General features: G+C 37.2%; 1 protein-coding gene and 1 long non-coding RNA gene across 5 annotated transcripts in view; one reads left to right on the forward strand and one right to left on the reverse strand.

The window, feature by feature from the left end:
• Nucleotides 1-20,312, forward strand: part of LOC147577292 (uncharacterized) — a 55,974-nt gene extending 35,662 nt beyond the window's left edge. Inside the window, exons 1-3 of one of the 2 annotated variants that reach the window (XR_015240119.1) lie at nucleotides 1,903-2,038; nucleotides 3,618-3,792; nucleotides 20,032-20,312. This is a non-coding gene — a long non-coding RNA (uncharacterized LOC147577292). Of the gene's footprint in view, nucleotides 1-1,902; nucleotides 2,039-3,617; nucleotides 3,793-20,031 lie in introns of those variants that run through there. The other variant, XR_015240120.1, reaches the window with a different exon arrangement.
• SLC2A2 (solute carrier family 2 member 2) overlaps nucleotides 9,970-20,633 on the reverse strand; it is a 34,364-nt gene continuing 23,700 nt past the window's right edge. For 2 of the 3 annotated variants that reach the window (XM_025913174.2, XM_086674707.1), the window contains 4 exons: nucleotides 18,483-18,587; nucleotides 14,799-14,900; nucleotides 13,898-14,101; nucleotides 9,970-13,814 (listed from right to left, as the gene is read on the reverse strand). In XM_025913174.2, the coding sequence (XP_025768959.1) occupies nucleotides 13,614-13,814; nucleotides 13,898-14,101; nucleotides 14,799-14,900; nucleotides 18,483-18,587 (612 nt within the window). In that variant the 3' untranslated portion in view covers nucleotides 9,970-13,613. The remainder of the gene's footprint in view (nucleotides 13,815-13,897; nucleotides 14,102-14,798; nucleotides 14,901-18,482; nucleotides 18,588-20,633) is intronic. The other variant, XM_086674708.1, reaches the window with a different exon arrangement.

Genomic DNA, 20,633 nt, shown 5'->3' on the forward strand with positions numbered 1-20,633 from the left:
ATAACTTGTAAAGGGCAAATAAAGTCATCTTACCCACTCTTGAAATTCACAGATGAGACAGAGTTCAGCATATCATGGGAGTGAAGAGCAAGGACTTTGGAGTCAAACTACCTCAATTTGAAATCCAGGTGGCCTCATACATTTACTTAGCCTTCCTTTTGCCTTAGTTTCCTTATTTTTAAAATGGTGATTATAATAACAGTAGAGTTTAGAATGGCTAAAAATGTTGGGGGGAGGAGGACCTATGGTGGTGGCACAGGTTATACAACTAGGCAAATCCAGTTACAGTTGGAGATTTCAATACTTCTCTCAGTAATCACAAACAAGTAAAGGAAAAATTATCAGTAAGAAAATAGGAGACCCGAACAACACCTGATTGACATTCATAGAACACATAGAACACAACTAGACTCCACCAGCTAATCCAATGCCAGTTATTAGAGATTTTCTTTGTGTGTAACTTCTAACTTGATAAAAAATGAAAATGTACATAATTGCAGAACCAGTAGAACAATGATTCTTGCTAGCATATATTATATATATATATATATATATATATATATATATATATATAACTCATCTCATATTTTTTCCCCTTCTGACTGCTCTATTATCTTTACATAATTTTGATACTTTCTGCTTTTGGAATGTATAGTGTGAGGGACACCTCATTCATCCCTCTCCTGCCCTGGAATGTGGATGGGCAATGGAGGATGGCAGAGATGGGAAGGAGCATCTGGAGAAGGGCACTGAATTTCCAAAAATATTTCTATGTTATTATTTGACAATAATAATGAGGTAGGAGATGACTACGGGCCTTCGGCCATGTTCTCAGGCTATTATTTGTTGTTATTTTCTTGGCTTTCACTGAACTGCTCTGATTTCATCATCATCTGTTTCTTATTCCAGCAAAGTAGGGTTAGATGATGTAATAGTTGTCTAGGACATCCAAGATTGGTTTCCCTAACTACAAAATAGGCTTTTTATTTATTTATTTTTTTTTAATTTTTTTTTTAACATTTATTTATTTTTGAGACAGAGAGAGACAGAGCATGAACGGGGGAGGGGCAGAGAGAGAGGGAGACACAGAATTGGAAGCAGGCTCCAGGCTGTGAGCCATCAGCCAAGAGCCCGACGCGCGGCTTGAACTCACGGACTGTGAGATCGTGACCTGAGCCGAAGTCGGACGCTCAACCGACTGAGCCACCCAGGTGCCCCCAAAATAGGCTTTTTAGCACCAATTAAGAATAGTGGGACAAAGCAGATCCTATACACAAGGAAATGAAAGTAAAAAAAAAAAAAAATAAAACAATGTGAGAAGAACATGAGATAGTGCAAGCAAATGAAGAAATCTATACTGCAGTGGATGAATCATTGTCCTGACTTCCCCTGGGTGTTGCTTGCTGAAGCCCTCCTGCTGAGATGTGCTTTTTGCAAGGCAGAATTGGAGATGAGTAAATAAGAAGGTGGTTATTCACTTTTATCACCACAGCAACCCACATGTCAGTTCAAGAAAATGCTCATGAAGAAAATTCTGTGAGGTTTTGGAATCAGAACCCAACTGACTCTCAGAATTAAAAGAATCAGAATAAGGACAGCACAATCACTTATCTGATGAAACAAGAGAAGGCCTGATGGAGATCATCTTGGCGCATTAGGAAAACAACCTCAGGGCTCCTGCTGACCGGACACTTTTCCCGAGTACTATTAATTATAATGCATTATTAGCTAACTGCAGGCAGCGGACACCTTTTGCATGTTAACTAAAGTGCAGCAGCCATTTAGCTAGTGGGGCCTGCTCAGTCTTTAAAATTGTCTTAATCATTAGTGAATTAGTTAAACTATAACGTTAGCAGATAAAAATAATCACCCGTGTCCCTTGGGAACAAGTCTAAACTGGAACTGGTTGTCAGAGGCTCTGAATACAGACGTTCCTGACTGTGCAGATTGATGGATGACAATCAACACAGTTCCAGACAGAGCCAGCTTCACCTTGTCTCCTCAGGGTTATGCAATATCGTGAGATCATCATTATAGGGTTGATTGCTGCTTCAGAGTGTTGTGGGTGTGTGAAAGGGCAGCGGTACCATGGCCTTTATATTCAGTTCTCAATCATTCAGAGATTGATGATGCAGTTAGCAAATTTTTGAAACTCATGTTCCTTTCAGTGCTCTTTTTGGGCCATTTCACTGATTATTAATGGCTCCACCTGGGGAGGTCTGGAAATAATGCTGAAACTCAATCAAGCCTCCTTGGCAGTTCTCGAAAGAGGTTTTGAGTGTAGCTCAGAGACTGTGAAGAGAAGCTAAAATTGTGCTTTAGGATTATCTCTGGATTTTGTTGATTGGCATATTCCTTTTCTGCTGCAAATCACCTAGAGTTAGCAGAATAAACAAGGCTTACATTGTTTGGCTTGGGTTCATGTTTTGATAATTGACCATAGCCAGAAAACATGAAAAAAAAATCTCTCCTCAAGTAATCTGAGAAGTTCATTGCCTTTTATTTTATGCAAATTTTAAAGAAACATTAAATGGATGTTTAAAATTTTATATACAATAAAATTCACTCTTTTTGGTATAGTTCTGTGCGTTTAGACAAATATATAGTCCAGGAAACCACCACTACAATCAAGATAAAGAACAGTTCTATGACTCCCCCAAGGTCCCTCACGCAGCCCCTTTACAAATTAACCCTGTTCCTTTGCAAATACTACCATAATCTGATTTCTAGCCCTATCCTTTTGTCTTCTAGATATTGTGTTCATGGAATCATAGATTATGTAGACTTTTGAGTCTTGTTTTGTTTATTTAGCCTATTATATCTGAGATTCATCCATGTTGTTGCATGCGTTAAATTAATTAAAGGAGGCCATTAGACTGAAGTGGCTTTAATGCCTTGGCAGCCTATATGAACAGATCAAACAAAACCTAAGCCTGTAAATCCTTCAAGGATAAGAAATCAAAATCTAAGGATGGCCAATCACAACCAGCCAACTAGGCTTTCCCAAATAAAGCAACCCTATAGCCAATCCAATAATATTTGCTTTGTCTCTGTGTCTTCTCCATGAAAGTCTTGCCCCTAGCTCCTCTTGATGGAACACTCCTAACCACATCTTTTTGGTACTTCACAATTCAAATTGATTTTTGCTTAAATAAACTCTTAAAATTTTTAATATGCCTCAGTTTAACTTTTAACACATTTTACACTCATTCTTTCTTTTTTATTGCTGAGTCGTATTCTATAGTTTCTCTATCCATTCCTCAGTTAAATGACATTTGAGCATTTCTAGTTTTTGCTGATTATGAAAAAAGCCACTATAAACATTTATGCAGCATGTGTGTGTGTGTGTGTGTGTGTGTGTGTGTAAACATAAGTTTTTATTTCTTTTGAATAAATGTCTGAGGGTAAGATTGCTGGTTCTTATGTTAAGTATATATTTAACTCTATAAGAAACTGCCAAACTATTTTCCAAAAGGGCTCTACAATTGTGCATTCCAACCAGGAGTGAACAAGAGTTCCAGTTTTTCTGAATCCCCTCCAGCAGTTGGTATTATTAAGTAGTTTTCTTGTTATTGATTTCTAGCTTAATTTTGTAATGTTTATTTTTTATTTTTCAGAGAGACAGAGAGAGAGTGTGAGCAGAGGAGGGGCAGAGAGAGAGGGGGACAGAAGATCTGAAGTGGGCTCTGCACTGACAGCAGAGAGCCCGATGTGGGGCTCAAACTCATGAACCATGAGATAGCGACCTGAGCCGAAGTCAGACACTTAACTGAGCCACCCAGGCACCCCCAGGTAAAAATTTTAAAAACAGTTATTTGTGCTTCAAAAAAATCCTGTAATTTAAGCAGAATTCATGCCATCGTCACTTTAATTTTACGTAGGAGCAAATGATTGAAACTTTAGAATATTATGTAACCTACCCAGAATGACTCATCTGATAACTTAATAATCAACGCTGAACATTGGAGTGCAGTTGGTTTACTGGGGTTAGTCCAGGTACCAATTATCCCCTGGATTTCTGCTCAGGGTGTGAGCTCACCTAGCACTTTCTCTGCTGAAAAGGGACAGTTCATTTGATACAAGCAACCTCAAATTTTCTACTCTTTGTCCCCAAATATCTCCATATCTTTATTCATTTTTTATTTTTCTCTCACCTTTCTGTCTCCTCCTTTTTAATATCACTACCTGTGATTTTTGTAACAAACTTTCCCACTCTTTGCTTATCCTCCTCTTCCTCTTCCTAAAAGCCTTTCTCTATTTTTCTTTTTCTTTAGTCTATAAACACATTCACACACTTCCCATTATAATAAAACCTGATTGTTTTTCAAATTGCAGACCCATTTCTCTTCTTTTTCTCACCATCTATTTATAAAAGAAGGTTAACTTCCTCACATTTATTTTTATCCTGTTACAAACATAATATACATGCACAATGAAGATGATTTGGACCACACACACACTGTCTGAAATCCTACCACCCAAGGATAACCACTAACCTCTGTTAACATTGTTCTGTCTCCTTCTCTCCCTCTCTCCTTCCTCACCCATCTCTCTCTCTTTCTACCCATTTTTACTTTCTTGATCTCTCTCATTTGTCTAAAACATATTGTGTATATATAATCTCATCTACTTTTGTGCTATATAGCTTTTTGAAGGTCGATTTAATACTTTAAATTAAAATGTTATTTAATTTTTATAAAAGAATGCATGTCTATGATTCAGAGGTCAATAATAGTACAAAGTTTATATTAAAAATATTTTAAAAACTACAAAACATAGTTTCTTGCCCCATTCTTCTCCACCCACAAATCTTGTAGATGAACACTTGAAAGGTTTTTAAATATCCCTTAGAGCTTTAATGTTCATGTTCTAATTCATGTGCTATATTGTTCAGGGTCCCAGCAGAAAAAGAGATGATTAAAGAAGTTTAATGAAGAGATGATTTACAAAGGAGGAAGGATGGTAAAGCACCGGGACTTGTATTAGTGGAACTAATAATAGTAGGACGCCATTACCAACTCTAGGATTTAGAAGGGCAATGCCAGAGGAATGATTACCAGACAACAGTAAGAACAGTAGCTGGAGGAGAGGGCCCACCTTGCAGGATCTGTGACCATAGGTGGAGGAATGCAGACACTGCCCAGCCAAGGGTGGGCAGGTGGAAGCTGCAGGAACCAATAGTCTGCTTTTACTGCTTCTGTCCTCCCATTTCCCCCAGTACGTCCCCTTAAGCAAATCCAACTAGAAGTTAAAGATAAGGAACCCAGATGAGCAATGGTGTGAAGAGACCAGTCTCCTGAGGCACAGGTTAGAAAGGGTTACAACAGATCTGCAAGAGCACAGGGAAAATTACCAGCACTTGGCTTATGCTAATATTTTTTTGCTTTATGGATTTATGTGTTGACAACTTACTATGATAATAATTGAGCTTTTTTTCCTCACACTTGCTCACCTTCTCTGTCCATATGCCTTGTGAGGTAGTACCTTGTAAATTTAACTTGGAACAAAAATTGTAACAATATCCAGTTTTACATAATTATGGAAGCAATTATTCACTGCCAAGCCAAATAGTGTACTATGATGTTTCCTTTTTATGCCATTCCCTACCCTACTCTCTTTCCAGGAATTCATAATTGCCCCATATCTTCATTTTTTAGTTTTCTATGTGTTTGTCACTTTTTTCCCTTAGTGTTCCAAATTTTTCTTCATATGGCCAAATGCATCAGAGAATCTTCCGGTTTTATTTTCCCCCGGAATGTTCTTTTCCTTACTTCACTTTGAATGAGTTGCTTTCTTGGCCCTGATGCTAGCTGTCCACCCATGACTTTTGTCCTGAGATTTACCTTTCTTTCTTCTCTTTTGCTGAATTCCACGTCTTACTCTTTCTCTTGGTTTTCTTCTTTGTTTTGTAGACTACACCATCTATGTGTTTCATGAGAGAAGGTGCAGAAAGATAATATTTTGAGTCATGCATTTCTGGAAATATCTTTACTTTCTCACTTAATGGGTAATATGTCTGGGGATGGAATTCTAGGTTGAAAATCATTGTCCTTCAGAATTTTACAGGCCTTGCTCCACAGCCTTTTAGCTTCCATAGTTGCTGTTCACATATCACATGCTGTTATGACTCTTGTTCCTTTGTGTGTGACCTGTATTTCCCTTCCAGATGCTTTAATATGTACTCTTAATCTCTGGTGTTTGGAAATTTCATGGTGAAATTTTGGGTTTTGTTGATTGTATTTGACACAAAATGAACAATCTCATCTTGTATTTCAGCTCAGCAAATTTTCAGTATAAGGTATCTTTAATAAGTTTTTCCCTCTATTTTGTTTTTTCCTCTTTTGAACTCCTGTTGTTTGGAGTCTGGATCATCTGATTCCCTAAGTTTTATTCTGCACCCTGCTCCAACCCCAACATTTAGTTCCTGAATAACTTGTAATAATTGTTTTCAAAGTTTCATGTTTTAGCTCTTATTATGGGCCAAAATATACACTTTTGTGCCCAAAAACATGTCTACTGTGCATTAAACCAGTTCTTCTTTCCAAATACCTCTTTCATAATCAACCTTCTCAATAGATCCCAACTCTCACTATGTTGCATTGTCCCAGAGTGTTAAGATTTTAGAGGTGCCAAACAAAAAAATATTTGGGAATAATTTTTAGTTATGAAGCCTACCTTAATTAAGGTGGCATAAGAAATAGTATATTTTGGCCCAAGTTAGAATATTTTGAATTCAGGCTTTGTAGGACAAGATAATGACCACTTTTGTTTAGCAGAACTTACCTAATTATTTTCAAAGTGTATTGCTCCTGAGGGAATGACCCATAAAAGTAAAGAAAGTAAAACATCTGTGAGAAATGCAGGAGACAGACTTATGGCAAGTATCCATGCCTAATCTCTATTTACCTGTGGAAGCACTGGAATTCAAACATGAGATGGCTGTCACAGGAAAAAGTATGAGAGTACTTATGGGAAGTGAAAAATTAAGTCAAATAGAAAGTAAATCTGATTTGGAAAATTAGTTTGACAATGAAAATTGAAATTTGCCCATTAGGTTATGTTAGATATTTTCCGTGAGTTGAACAAGCTCATAAGCCAAATCCAAGTTCTAATGGTTTGATGTATATAAGGCATGTGACAAAACAGAGAAATTTTGTTATATATTTGAAAATATGTAAAATTAGTATTTCAATTCTCCTAACCCTTTCTCAGTATATCAGATTAAGCAAGTTGCCTTTAAGTGAAAGATTCAATGGTATTATTAATAGTCTTTTGTTAAAACCTTTTTGGTTTTACTGCCCACAAACTAAATGAGGAATGATTATAACAACTGGATAACAAATCCTTCCACAATATAATTTGTTTGATTTCAACAAAATTAAAGAATGTTCAACTAAGCTGTTAGCTGGTTATTAAAATTTCTTTTTGTGATCAATTTTTATGTGCTTTTTGGCTATAATTTGGAAATAGTTTATGGAATAAATGTTCTATTCCTATATTATTATTTGTGAAAACAAGATTTTAATATATCAGTAATAACAGAGTAATAACAGTATTTATGCTGATCACTCTTTAATTTTAGCTGCATGAAATATCCATCCATTAATATTTAACTGATTGAAAAATAACTCCTGCTTTTCACTGAGATGAAATCTAAATTAATGATTTTAAAAATTAGTAATTCTGGGGCGCCTGGGTGGCTCAGTCGGTTAAGCGTCCGACTTCGGCTCAGGTCACGATCTCACTGTTTGTGAGTTCGAGCCCCGCGTCGGGCTCTGTGCTGACTGCTCAGAGCCTGGAGCCTGTTTCAGATTCTGTGTCTCCCTCTCTCTCTGACCCTCCCCGTTCATGCTCTGTCTCTCTCTGTCTCAAAAATAAATAAACGTTAAAAAAAAATGAAATAAAAATTAGTAATTCTATCAAAATCTGCAACACAGGTTTTTTTTTTCATCATTTGTGTACCACTAACAACAATAAATGTTAACACAATCCAGAAAAAAATGTTAAACGTTTGGATCTTTATAAACATGGAACATTTTTTTCTTTTTAAATTTTATTTAAATTCTAGTTAGTTAACTTTCAGTGCAATATTGGTTTGAGTGATTCATCTCTTACATATAACACCTGGTGCTCAGTATAACAAGTGTCCTCCTTAATACCCATAATCCATCTAGCTCACCCCCCATCCACCGCTCTCCATCAACCTTCAGTTTATTCTCTATCATGAAGAGTCTCTTATGGTTTGTTTTCCCCCTCTCTCTCTTTTTCCCATTCCCATGTGTTCATCTGTTTTGTTTCCTAAATTCCACATATGAGTGAAATAATATGGCATCTGCCTTTCTTTAACTGACTTGTACACTCTAGCTCCATCCATGTCCTTGCAAATGTTAAGATTCCAATTTTTCATGGCTGAGTAATATTCCATTGTGTGTGTGTGTGTGTGTGTGTGTACATATATATATATATATGTATATATATGTATACGTATATACACCACATATTCTTTATCCATTCATCAGTTGGACACTTGGGCTTTTTCCATAGACATGGGACATTTTTGAACATAAAAATTCAAATTATAGATATTTTTGTTGCAGAAACTCACAATAGAATAATCAGAGTTATTTTAAAGCATACAAATTTATTATTTGGGATGAAATTCTTTGGAGGAAATGAGGAAATACGAGAATAGAGAAGAATGCAATAAAATTTCCAACTGTTAATATATATGTGTATATATATATATATATATATGTATGTATGTATGTATATTTTAGAGAGAGAGAGGGTGTGCCTGAATGTGCATGGAGCAGAGTGGCAGAGAGAGAATCTTAAGCAGTTTCCACACTCAGCATGGAGCCCGATGCCAGGCTTGACCCCATGTCCCTGGGATAATGACCTGAGCTGAAATCAAGAGTCAGACACTCCACTGACTGAGCCACCCAGGCACCCCATATGTATGTGTACATATATATTTTAATGGCTGTGGTAACCAATTACTATGGTATTTAAATTCCATTGGATAAATAGAGGAAAGAAATTTTTAAAAAATTGTTTTTAAGTTTCTTTATACTGAGAGAGAGACAGAGAGAGCAAGTGGGGGAGGGGCAGAGAGAGAGGGAGAAAGAGAATCCCAAGCAGGCTTTGCACTGTCAGCCCAGAGCCTGATGCGGGGCTTGAACTGGGAGATCATGACTTGAGCTGAAATCAAGAGTCTGATACTTAGCCAACGGAGCCACCCAGGTACCCTAAGCAGAACAATTTTAAATATCAATATATACTATATTAAAAAAAATTACATCATTTGCAGCTATTTAAACAAAACTTTTATATATCAACTTAAAAATGTAGTAACCACTATAGTTGTTTTCTATTTTCTCCTTTTTACTGTATTTGTTTTCAACTTTTATCCCTTTTATGAGAATGCAAGTAATTGAGGATATGGACCTTTTTTTCCAAGTTTTGTGTCTTTCACAAAATTTTAACAAAGTGTCTTATTCATAGTGAGAGCTCAACTAAATATTTACTGAATAAAATTATTTTATTTTATCAAAGGGAGTTATTTATTTCTCTTCAATTATTTTTACCTGGCCTTCAGGTTAGTTTTTCCTACCAATGATAATAGAAACAATTGCCTGGCGGAAATAAAATTTGGATTTGAAAAGTAACTCACAGGGGTGCCTGGGTGGCTCAGCCGGTTGAGTGTCCGAGTGTCCGACTCTTGATTTCAGGTTGGGTCAGGGTCCCAGTGTTGTGGGATTGAGCCCTGCATCGGACTCCATGATGAGTATGGACCTACTTAAGATTCTCTCTCTTTCTCTCTCTCTCTCTCTCTCTCTCTCTGCCTCCACCCCAGCTTGTGTGCTCTCTAAAAAACTAAAATAAAAAAATAAATAAATGAAAAAAAGTAACTCACATATTATCTTTAAAATGAGAATAGGAACAATATTGTGAGAAGGAAACAGGATATACAGAAAAACCAATATTTATTTTCTTAAATGTAGTTATTTTTAATATAAAAGGAAGCAACACTAAGCGTTCAGAAATGTATTCATTGACATAAAACTTTAGTGGATATATACCCCTAACTACAACAAGTCTCTTTTCACTATGATTCTTTCTAATGTGCACCAAATTAGAAAGCAGTAAAAACACCAGCAGATGGCTGGAGTGGTCATGGATAGAATTATAAAGAAAAATATATATTCTTTTATCCTTTACTCAACACCTCTGCTTAGGACACCCATAAACACAAGATATCGCCTAATGTTGCCTTATTTCCTGCATGTGTTTGTTTTAATAAGCTAGCCAGAAGTAGCTTATGCACACACACGGGTTTACGTGTACATTCAACACTTTTGCAATTTTTGAGGTTTACTAAGAAGGTTTGGTCTTGTCCTGTGATTATAATCTTGTTGAATTACATTTAAATAGACAGCATTTTACTGTGTACTTGGTATTATCCAAGACATAATATTACAGTGACCTCTTAAAAAATAACATAACTTAGGCAAAATCAAACTTTAAAAATACAATAAAAACTCATAACCAACTTAGAAATGATGTTTGGGTTTAGGAATTAGAATAGCCTAATATCTCCCCTAATTTTTACCATTCCCCTGTCATTGTAAGATTGTTGCTTGAAGTAAGAAAATATTATCTTGAATTTATAAAATTTCTTATATTCAAAAGATACATTTGGGGGAAAACTTTAAAAAAAGAAAGGAAAAATTTGGAACTATCTTGTATACGACAAACTTTTATCTTAGCAGTATCTTTATGAATACTAATTCTAGGTAACATTTATTGAGCACCTCCTGTGTAGCAGGAACTCTACTACAACGCTCACAGCTCTCTGAGGTAGGTAATACTGCTGTGCCCATTTTACCAGAGAAGCCTCCACGTCAAGGTTCATGCATGGCGAAAGGCACAGATGGGAATATTCATACCCTGGTCTTCCTGAACTGCTTATTAGACTGTGAGCTCCTGGAGGAGGAGGCGGGCAGTGTCTTAGTGTATCTCAGCCCCATCACAGTGTTGACTGCATAGAGGAGAAAGTTAGAGAAGTCCCTTTCACTGAGGTGATGGCAGTGGGCAATAGCTAGGTGAGTGGCTAGACCAAGAACTGCAATCATGCTTCTAACAGGCTAAGAGAAAAGTCACATTTGTTAGGACGTTAGGGTATGAAAACACTTCCACAAACGTCATAGACTACTATGAAAATTAAATGTTCAAACTCATAGCTAATTCCCTTGGATTCTATCTAGTTAATCAGGGCCAATTTTAGTATTTGTTATGAGGTATCCCATTGAAGACCTAGGAGTTTCTATTATGTGAAGCTAGTTCCTTTGTCCAGCTACAACGCTTTTACTGCTGATTACTTGACATTAAGGTTTCTTTTCAACACACTTGTATCTCTGCAAGGAAAAAAATAAGGAAGGGAAACATTGTAAATTACTTCAGTTTCTCTGAGGCAGAAAACTTCAGGCTCTGAATTTCTGGTGTTTATGAGTCAGTTGAAATAACCAATTAGAAGTTAAAAGTGATCTTTTGAGTTCTTCATTTAAACTTAACTTTTCTTAGTAAATGAGATCAGGAATAGCAATTTGATTAAATCACACTCATCACCTAGAAAAATGTTAAATTTCTTTATCAGTGTAACTTTGGGCTTCTCAAAGACCACCAACAAGAGAACAGACAAGAGCCACACAAGAGCCATTCCCCTAATCCTGCCCTGTTCAGAGTCCCCATATTTTTACCTAGATTCACAAGTTAGTACAAAAATCTTCTGAAATATTTAAGCTCTCTTTAACTGTATCCTGAAGTCTGAAGTAAAAATAATTTATTCCAAATTGGTCCAAAGGGAATAAAAAGCAAAGTGAAAAGAAATAATTTTATGTTGTTTGGACTGCCAAATTATGTAAAAAGTAAACAACTTAGGGAAAAAAACCAAAACCAAAAAACTAGTGTTCTGCATTTTTTTCCCTCCACTCATAAAAAGTACTTTAAAAAAGTGCCTTTCTTTTAAGCACATTAAAGCAAACGTTGAAAGGATTGACTCAGTACTCCACTTTGTGGGGAAAACAGCCTGGAGATATTTTAGCTGCCTGCTAAGCCTTTGGTATCCATCAGAACTGTATTTCCATAGTTGTAAAACTGACTGTAAGTGAAAGTCTGTTTAATCATCTGTGTATTTCCAATTTGCCTACATAGGTAAAAGCACTTAGGACAGTGCCTGGCACATAGACAGTACATAGTAAATGTTAGCAATAGCAACAGAATAGCTGAGATAGCATCCATAGATTGCCATGACAAAGAAGAAACATCAAAAGGGATGATCATCTAACCAGAAATGTAAATAGGGATTTTGATGAAGTCTGAAACTGAACATTCAGGAAGTTTCAGAAGCCCCCATTGAGGAATCCTCCAACCTCCTCTTTCACCTTGTCTTGAAACATAATTCAGAAAATCCTTTTTAACAAACAGAGCAAACCTTTATTTCAAATTTCCCTTAGGCTGCTGTAACTTATTTAGCATTTGAGGAGATACAAAAATGCCCAACTTAATCACTATTTGGATGTATTTTATAAAAACACAGCTCAGAAAACCAGGCTGTGTTCAATATTAAAAGCAAACCAAAATATAGCTCCAAGGATTGAACCAGCAAAGAATTAACATAGTTTATAATAGTTAGTAATATTAACTGATAACCCAGGCTACATGACCAATAAACTCTTTTCAAGTGTTTAATCTTACAAAATGAAGCCAAGGAACTAATGTTTTTCCCTGAGTTCTGAAAGATTTGGTAAGCCTACCAAAAATAAAAGTTTTTCTTTATGCACATATCTTAATATATTCACAAACCATTCCACATGAAAATACAAAATAAAACATTAAACAATATAAATTCAATACGCAAGAAAAAAAGCTGAGTGGGAGAAAAGGAAAGGTTATCAATTTTAACACGGACCTTATTGCCACTAGCCAAATCTTTAGTATGAGGTCCATAGGTAAGAAAATTCCAACATAATCATATGCAAATATGTAAATTAGTTGCATCTTCAGGTTTCTAGCTACACGCTTAATGAAGCATTAACGTGATATATTGAAACAGCTTTCATTTCAGGAGAACCTTGTTATAAAAAACAGAACTGGGGGAATACCTGAGTGGCTAAGTCAGTTAAGCATCGGACTCTTGATTTTGGCTCACGTCACAATTTCACAGTTGTGAGATTGAGCCCCACGCTGGGCTCTGTGCTGAGTGCGGAGCCTGCTTAAGATTCTCTCTTTCTTCCCCTCCCCAGCACCCCCTCTTAAAAAAAAAAAGAGTAGAGCTAGCAACATTAGAATGTACTTGCCCTTTGGGAGAGCAAAATGAGCTAGACTTTTGGTTTACTTAATTACAGAGTCTTACTATCAAAAATAGATGCTCTAACTTAAAAAAAAATACTTTTTTTGGTAATATTTGATGACATTACTGAGAAGAACACAGAAACATTCTCTAAAAAAGAAAACAATCCTTCAAGATGTAGATATAACATTCTCAAAGAACTGTCATTTGAAAACACACAACCTCCTTTCTATTCCTTTTCATGTCCCAAATCAGATAATCTTTACACAGTCTCTGAGGCTCCAAGGAATTCCATTTCCACGGCGGCTTTGGGCGCTTGGGCTGAGCCACTCTTCTTTCGGAATTCTGCCGCGATTTCCTCAAAGGACTTTCCTTTGGTTTCCGGAACTTTGAAAAATGTAAACAGAGTAAAGGCCAGGACCACTCCAGCGAAGAGGAAAAACACATAAGGTCCACAGAACTTCTGCACAGAGAACAAATAGAGTTCCAATTAGCCGTCGTTCTACTCCACTGTTCAGCAAATCTGCACAATATTAGGCTGCTTACCGCAATGTACTGGAAACACAGAGCTACAATGAAATTGCAGGTCCAGTTGCTGAATGCAGCTATTGCTAAAGCAGCAGGCCGCGGTCCTTGACTAAAGAACTCCGCCACCATGAACCAGGGGATGGGGCCTGGCCCAATTTCAAAGAAACTGACAAAGAGGAAGATGGCTACCATGCTCACGTAACTCATCCAAGCCAATTTATTCTGAGGAATAAACAAAAAGAGTGGAACTGGGATTATTGGCAGCTTCTTCCTTTAAGTAGGCTCTCATCGAGTTCAGAGGTGACATAGCTCTCTTCTAGATATGTTTATGTGCAAATAACTACAAATTATTCTAGTCTGACACAAGTTTATTCTAGTCTGAGTCGTGCTTAAATCTTTTGAACTCTGTTATAGGAAATCCTCGGGATTAGGACTCTATATGACTCTCAGTCACTCTTTTCCTGTGAAAGAGGCAAGGCAAGAATCTATTGACCTTCGCTCCTATTCATATCAATGTTGCCAGATGGAGTGCATTACCCTCCATGAAGTGGTGGATGAGTGTGCTAGGTTGGAGAGGTCCTGGGACTTGCCCTAGGTCACACAGGTAGCCAAGTGGCAGAGCCAGTGTTAGAACCTGATTGGGGCTGACCCCAGAGACTATGCTCTGACCATTTTGTGACACTGCCTCCCTTGGTAACAAGTGCAATAATAAATTGCAAGTAATGTGATGTTGAAGTCTTTAAACCTAAAACACTAGTTCCCTTTTTCTTTACATTCCTCCTTTGCATTATATGCTGTTCCTCTGACTTTATCTCCTAAATCAATCTCAAATGTTTTGACATGCAAAACACTTTGACCTGGAGCATAGAAGTGCTATCATATGGTAACCAAAAATCTCAGGACCAAAATCTACACTTACCAGTAGTATAAGTCCCACGGACATGAAGATAGCACAGACAAACATCCCACTCATTCCTATTAGAAACAGAGAGCGTCGCCCTGCCTTCTCCACAAGGAATACCTAGGAAGGTTTCAAAACATACTGAATTAAATGGTTTTTATGGCCAAAGAGGTCGTTTTAATTTATACAGCTGGAAACAGGCAGTTCTGTAATCCCATTTTTACAGATGTGGAACTGAGTGGGGGTAGTGACTCTTGCCTGAGGTGGCAGAACTGGTCTCAGTGAGCAGAAGTAATTAACAGATACCAGCTTCACTCAGTCACATTGCTTTCAACAGGCGATTCTGGAGAAAGAGCCATGGCCTTACCATCACTCTACAATTATCACTTGAGTACAGTATTAAGAGGCTGTACCTCTCGGATCTCTTCCAGTAGATTTCTTATACATTTAAAATGACACGGGGCGCCTGGGTGGCGCAGTCGGTTAAGCGTCTGACTTCAGCCAGGTCACGATCTCGCAGTCCGTGAGTTCGAGCCCCGCGTCGGGCTCTGGGCTGATGGCTCAGAGCCTGGAGCCTGTTTCCGATTCTGTGTCTCCCTCTCTCTCTGCCCCTCCCCCGTTCATGCTCTGTCTCTCTCTGTCCCAAAAAAAATAAACGTTGAAAAAAAAATTTTTTTTAAATGACACTACATAAAAAATGACATTAACTTATCTTTTGATAATTATCCTGTTACAAGTACAAGGTTTTGTGCACTGCAGACACCTGAAATCATGTAACTGTTGGGTTGCCAACCATTCTTATCCAACTTTCTCACTGCTTAATAAAGTCAAATTATGGCCATTCATGTGGCAACTCACAGAATTTGATCACTTTACCAATTAGTCAGATCTGCATTTTTCTGGTGTCCCTAAATGTATTTGGTGCTGGAAGTGAATTATCTATTTGAAAAGATAAGACTTCGAAGCAAAAGCTTAAAGTGCTTTCTTATCCTAATTCAGGAGATGTGTCATTGATACCTTTGGGTCTGTGGACCTTTGCAATTAATAGTTAAGATTTACAATTAGCCAAGACCAATATTTGTTAAATAGACTCTTCTTCTTGGAATACTGCCAAGGTTGGTGAATCACACACAAAAAACTATGTCATAATTTCTCACTTCGATGACTAAATTGGCTCGGCTCATAAATCTATCAGGAAATCTATAGCAATCCAATACCCTTGAGCTCTGGCTCTGAAAATACCTGAGAAACATTTGTTTTCACCTATAGCAAAAACCCCTTTCATTTCAGAGGCATTGCATCTTCAGGTTTCAAATCACTTCAGGGTAATGAGCAAAGAGCCCACATTTACTATTGAAAAGGTAATAGGTGAAACAAATCTTTTCCAAGTTCATAACATTTCTCTATGTAATTTGATTCTGTCAGTATAACTTTCCAAGTTGACTTGATGACACCATGTCAAAGCTATCAAGAAAATAGAAGCATTTCTTTAATAATGAGGGCTTTTACTATGTTTCTGCTGTTTCTGAACAATTATTACTAATAGGATAATAAATTCTAAAACCACATGCCTTGGAAACTGAGTTGGACTCATTTCTTGAGGCTAGGTGAGCAGTTGGGGAGGAGTGTGGCCCAGGGTGAGACTTGGTCAGGGGTTAGAGATGTTTGCCTAACCAGAACCCTTGTCTTTGCCCAAGACAATGTGTGTCACACAGGTTCTGGATGCCTCCTTGGAGTTTAGTAGCCACTGCTTCTCCTCTAGATCCATCTGTCTCCCCATTCCCTCCACAATTCTTCCTGTTTTGTTTTCTCTAAACATTATAGGCCCTCTTCTCCCGGCCCATTAGTGTGGAAGAAAATATGGAATGTGGAAGCATAATTCAGCATGGGGTTAGGAAAATCTTTCTTTTCCCAAATACTCATTCAAGAGAAAAAAAATGTTTGATTATGTCCCTTCCAAGTCACTGAAACATTAATATCCTATCAGTGCATATTCCTACGTGCATATCTGTATTTGAAAGGATACACATTGGTTAATTTGGGGGAGAGGAATTGGGTGACTTAGGGACTATCCTTTTTGTACTTCTTCTGCCTTAAAACAACTTTCCAAAAATACATGTAACTAAAAAATTTAGCCCTGGAGGGTTAATTAGGTAGCTGATTAGAGCTTATTTTTAAAATTATGTCACTCATCTGTTCAAAATCTTTCACAGAATAAAAGGATAAACTCTCAGAGGGTATATTCAGAATAGTCAGGATACTTTTCAAGGCAACAAGCAACTCCTCCTATTCCAACTGGATTGGTGGGGAGGGGAGACAAAAATGAAATTCTGCAGTAGTTTCCTTATTAGGCATTTAGAGTTTTGGTTACTCAATTTTGACAACCTGATGCTTTACATAGCAAATCCTGTTACATATAAAATGTTTTAAGCATAATCTCTATATTAAAAAAATATTTTGAAGTGGGGCTTGTAACAAACGTAGCTCAGGAGACAAAAGAATGTGAGTAGTCCCTTGGATCACATCCCAGTAGCAGACCTTCATCGATTTCAAGTGGCCTTTTGGCTTGAACAGGCATTATCATGAAAGGCATGTCTACAGAACTGCTGGTATTCCCTTGTTATCTGTTCTCTTTCCTCTTTCCAAGGTCCAGCACTGTTTAATGTAGTCTGGACAAATCTGTTTTTTGATCTAGGTAACCGGGCTGTAATTTATTGACCATTCTAAGGTAACAGTTAAAAGTCCATGCGCAGAGAAAGAAAAACAACTGACTAAAGTATATTGAGTACAGACAGCATTGTGACCAACATTGAATAGCATGAACTTTTTGAATATCCTGCATTTGAAGATAAAAATCAGCCCAGTTGTCCTCATCTTAGAATGAATTACATGAGTTGGGAAGTTTGGGGAGTTTTTTGTTGTTTGTTTACGTTAATTCTTCAATTGTTTATGTTAAATATCATTGTCAAGATATTGAATCAGTCCTTATATAAGGTACTTGGTCTTAAGTAGACTATATCACTTTTTCCCCTTGTCAGAAAAAAATAATAATAACATTTCAAAAATAGTAACATTTCAAATTATACCACTTCTACTTCGTCTCTCATAATATCACAGACTTTTATGCATCACCTCATCACCGGAAGTTATGGCCTTGTGAGCTCTCTGGAAACTCTGCCCAATAGCCAAATATTGTAGGAATTTGCTGAGGCTGTTTAATTCTGTTACAGACAGATATATCTATTGCAGAAGACCTTTTTTTTTTTTTTTTCTTTTTAAGTATTTTCCCCAGGGCATCAGGATAAAAAAAAGAATTTCAACCACGGAAAGAGAGGAGCCCAGGTAAAAGACCCGATATTGATAGAAATGACAGACTGTCACCAATCCCAATAGATTTAAGTACAGAGCAAAGGAGGACTCCAGGTGTTTTTACAAGGAGGAAGTCCTCTGTGTTCCAAGTGAGTTATTAATTCACAAATGAGTGACTAACTGGCATCCCTACTCTGGGGATAACCAGTGATCCACCTGCTCGGTTATACTTGGTGGTTCATTATTTGCAGAAAGGACTCTTCTTGTGACTCACTTGGTTCTCTGCATCTATAGAACAATAAGTGATTGGTCACTTTTGGATTACAAGGTTCTCCCCTCTCCCATTTCTGTACTGAGAAACAAGCAGCATACTTATCTAGGGTATGAACTCACAGAGATAGCAGTGAAAACCATGTTGACGGCACCAACTCCAATGGTTGCATAAACAGGTTGGCTGATTCCAGCAGTCTGAAAAATGCTGGTTGAGTAGTAAAATATCTGTAAAGTAATAACAGTTTAGCCTTAATCAAGAATCCTGGCACTAATGGCTTGAAAGCAAGAAATATTTTAAGTTGTTTAGTTTTAGTTGTTTCTATGGAACCATGTTCCCTACAATCTAAAGATTTTGTCTGTCCTCTCCTTCCGGGCGATGAGAAACCACTATCAATCTTTAGTATTTAAAACTCCTGATTGCTTAAAGTTCTCTTTAAATTTAGCTGAAAACTCTGAATTTGCATTTTCTTTTTATATGTACTTAAAATTTTAAACTTTGTGTTAAGGTATAAAATACATACAAAAAATGTACACATAGCATAAGTATACAGATCAATTAATTTTCACAAACTGAACACACCTGTGTAAGCAGCACACAGATAAAGATATAAATCATGTCTAGTCCTCCAGAAGCTCCCAGAATGTCCCCCTATTCTCCCAAGGAAATGCTTCAACTTCTAACAGCATGATAAATTCCACCTAGTCTTGTACTTGCCATAACTGGAATCATACTGTGTGAATTACTTGTTATCTGGCTTCAACATTACCTTTGTGAGGATCATCCATATGGTTATGTGTGCTTGTACAGTGTTGATTATCATTGCTTAGTACTTTGTTGTATTAATATACCACTATTTATTACCCAATCTACTACTGATGGGTATTTAGGTAGTTGTCATTGGCGATTGCGAAGGGTGCTGTTGTGAACGTTCTAGTATAATCCTTTTGGTGAAAGACGTACATATTTATGCCTGGGGATAGAATTGCTGGACCATAGTGTATGCATGTGCTCACCTTTACAGATACTGGCAAACAATTTTCCAACTGACACTCTCACCCATGTGTGTAAGAATTCTGGTTGCTACCACGTTTAATCCAACATTTTTCACTAATCCTCAGTGGACATGGAGAAATCTTCACAATCTCTCTAATAGCCTTTCTTACTAATTATGTTTTTATGTTTATAGTGGTCTTGTTTAGGCCATTCTGTCATTCTGTCATCCTCTCTCACTGCTTCCCCGGTTAACCTGTCCTGCTGGCTGGCACCTCTTCCTGCGGGTGGGGTGGATAGAGGAGAACTGTACCCACTGTGTTCAGTGAGGAGCGGCTTACAGCACACTAGACACTATCCCACATTTGTAGGCTGCCCAACAGCTTCGGCTCACATTTCCTGGATGCCTCTAAGTCAGGCATGGGGATAGTAACTAAAGCAGGAAGGTTTGGAGAAATGAAGTATTGCGCCTCTGGATATATACAGGCAGAACTGAGAGAAAGCCTACAAAATTGGTCTCCAAACCCCAAAGGTTTATAGAGTATTAGATTAAAATGAACATCACTGACTCCTTAAAGGAGAACAGAGATGACAGAAGAGCAGTATTCAGCTTGTTGAGTGAGGTTCAGGCCTCCTTTTCTTCAACTGATGAGAATTACTATCTTTCCTTCTTCCAAGGCTCTGCCCATCCATCAGTCACCCTCAAAGTGTCCCCTGTGGATCTGTGATTGGCTCATTAAAGAGGAAACCCAAACAGCATTTTTAAAAGCAATAAAAGGGGTAAGTGATTTTTTGTATCTCGTTTTTTTAACAAATGCTTAATTATTTTCTTCTAGTAGTTAATTGCCAGTAGAATAATTTTAGTTTGCATAATGCAATGATTTCAGTTCAAAACCTAAAAGCTAGCTAGTTTAATATTCAGTATGTTTTTCAATCATGTCTTATCTACTACCCTCACTCACCCATATCATATCAGTTCACTCTATTGTTTATTTTGTATGCTGTCTCCATAAATAGAGTGAAAGTTTCTTGGATGGCAGGAAATTTCTTTGCACCTGGCTACCTGGTATACTTCATTTAAATAGATAAAGGGAACCACAGGCTCCTTTTTCCTAAGCCATCAGAAATCCTAAATTTGGTTCTCAAGTCTAGAAGCCCCTTGTAATTCAGGTGGGTTTTTTTTTTTTCACAGTTATTCTCCTTTTCCTTCTTTTGTATTAAATGTGAATTTTGCCTTTAACCTTCCATCTTAGTGGACACACAGAACCAGTGATTGTCGT

The sequence above is a fragment of the Puma concolor genome, chromosome C2 (genome assembly GCF_028749965.1).
Source record: "Puma concolor isolate L17-30 chromosome C2, mPumCon1.1.hap2, whole genome shotgun sequence".
NCBI lineage: Eukaryota > Metazoa > Chordata > Mammalia > Carnivora > Felidae > Puma > Puma concolor.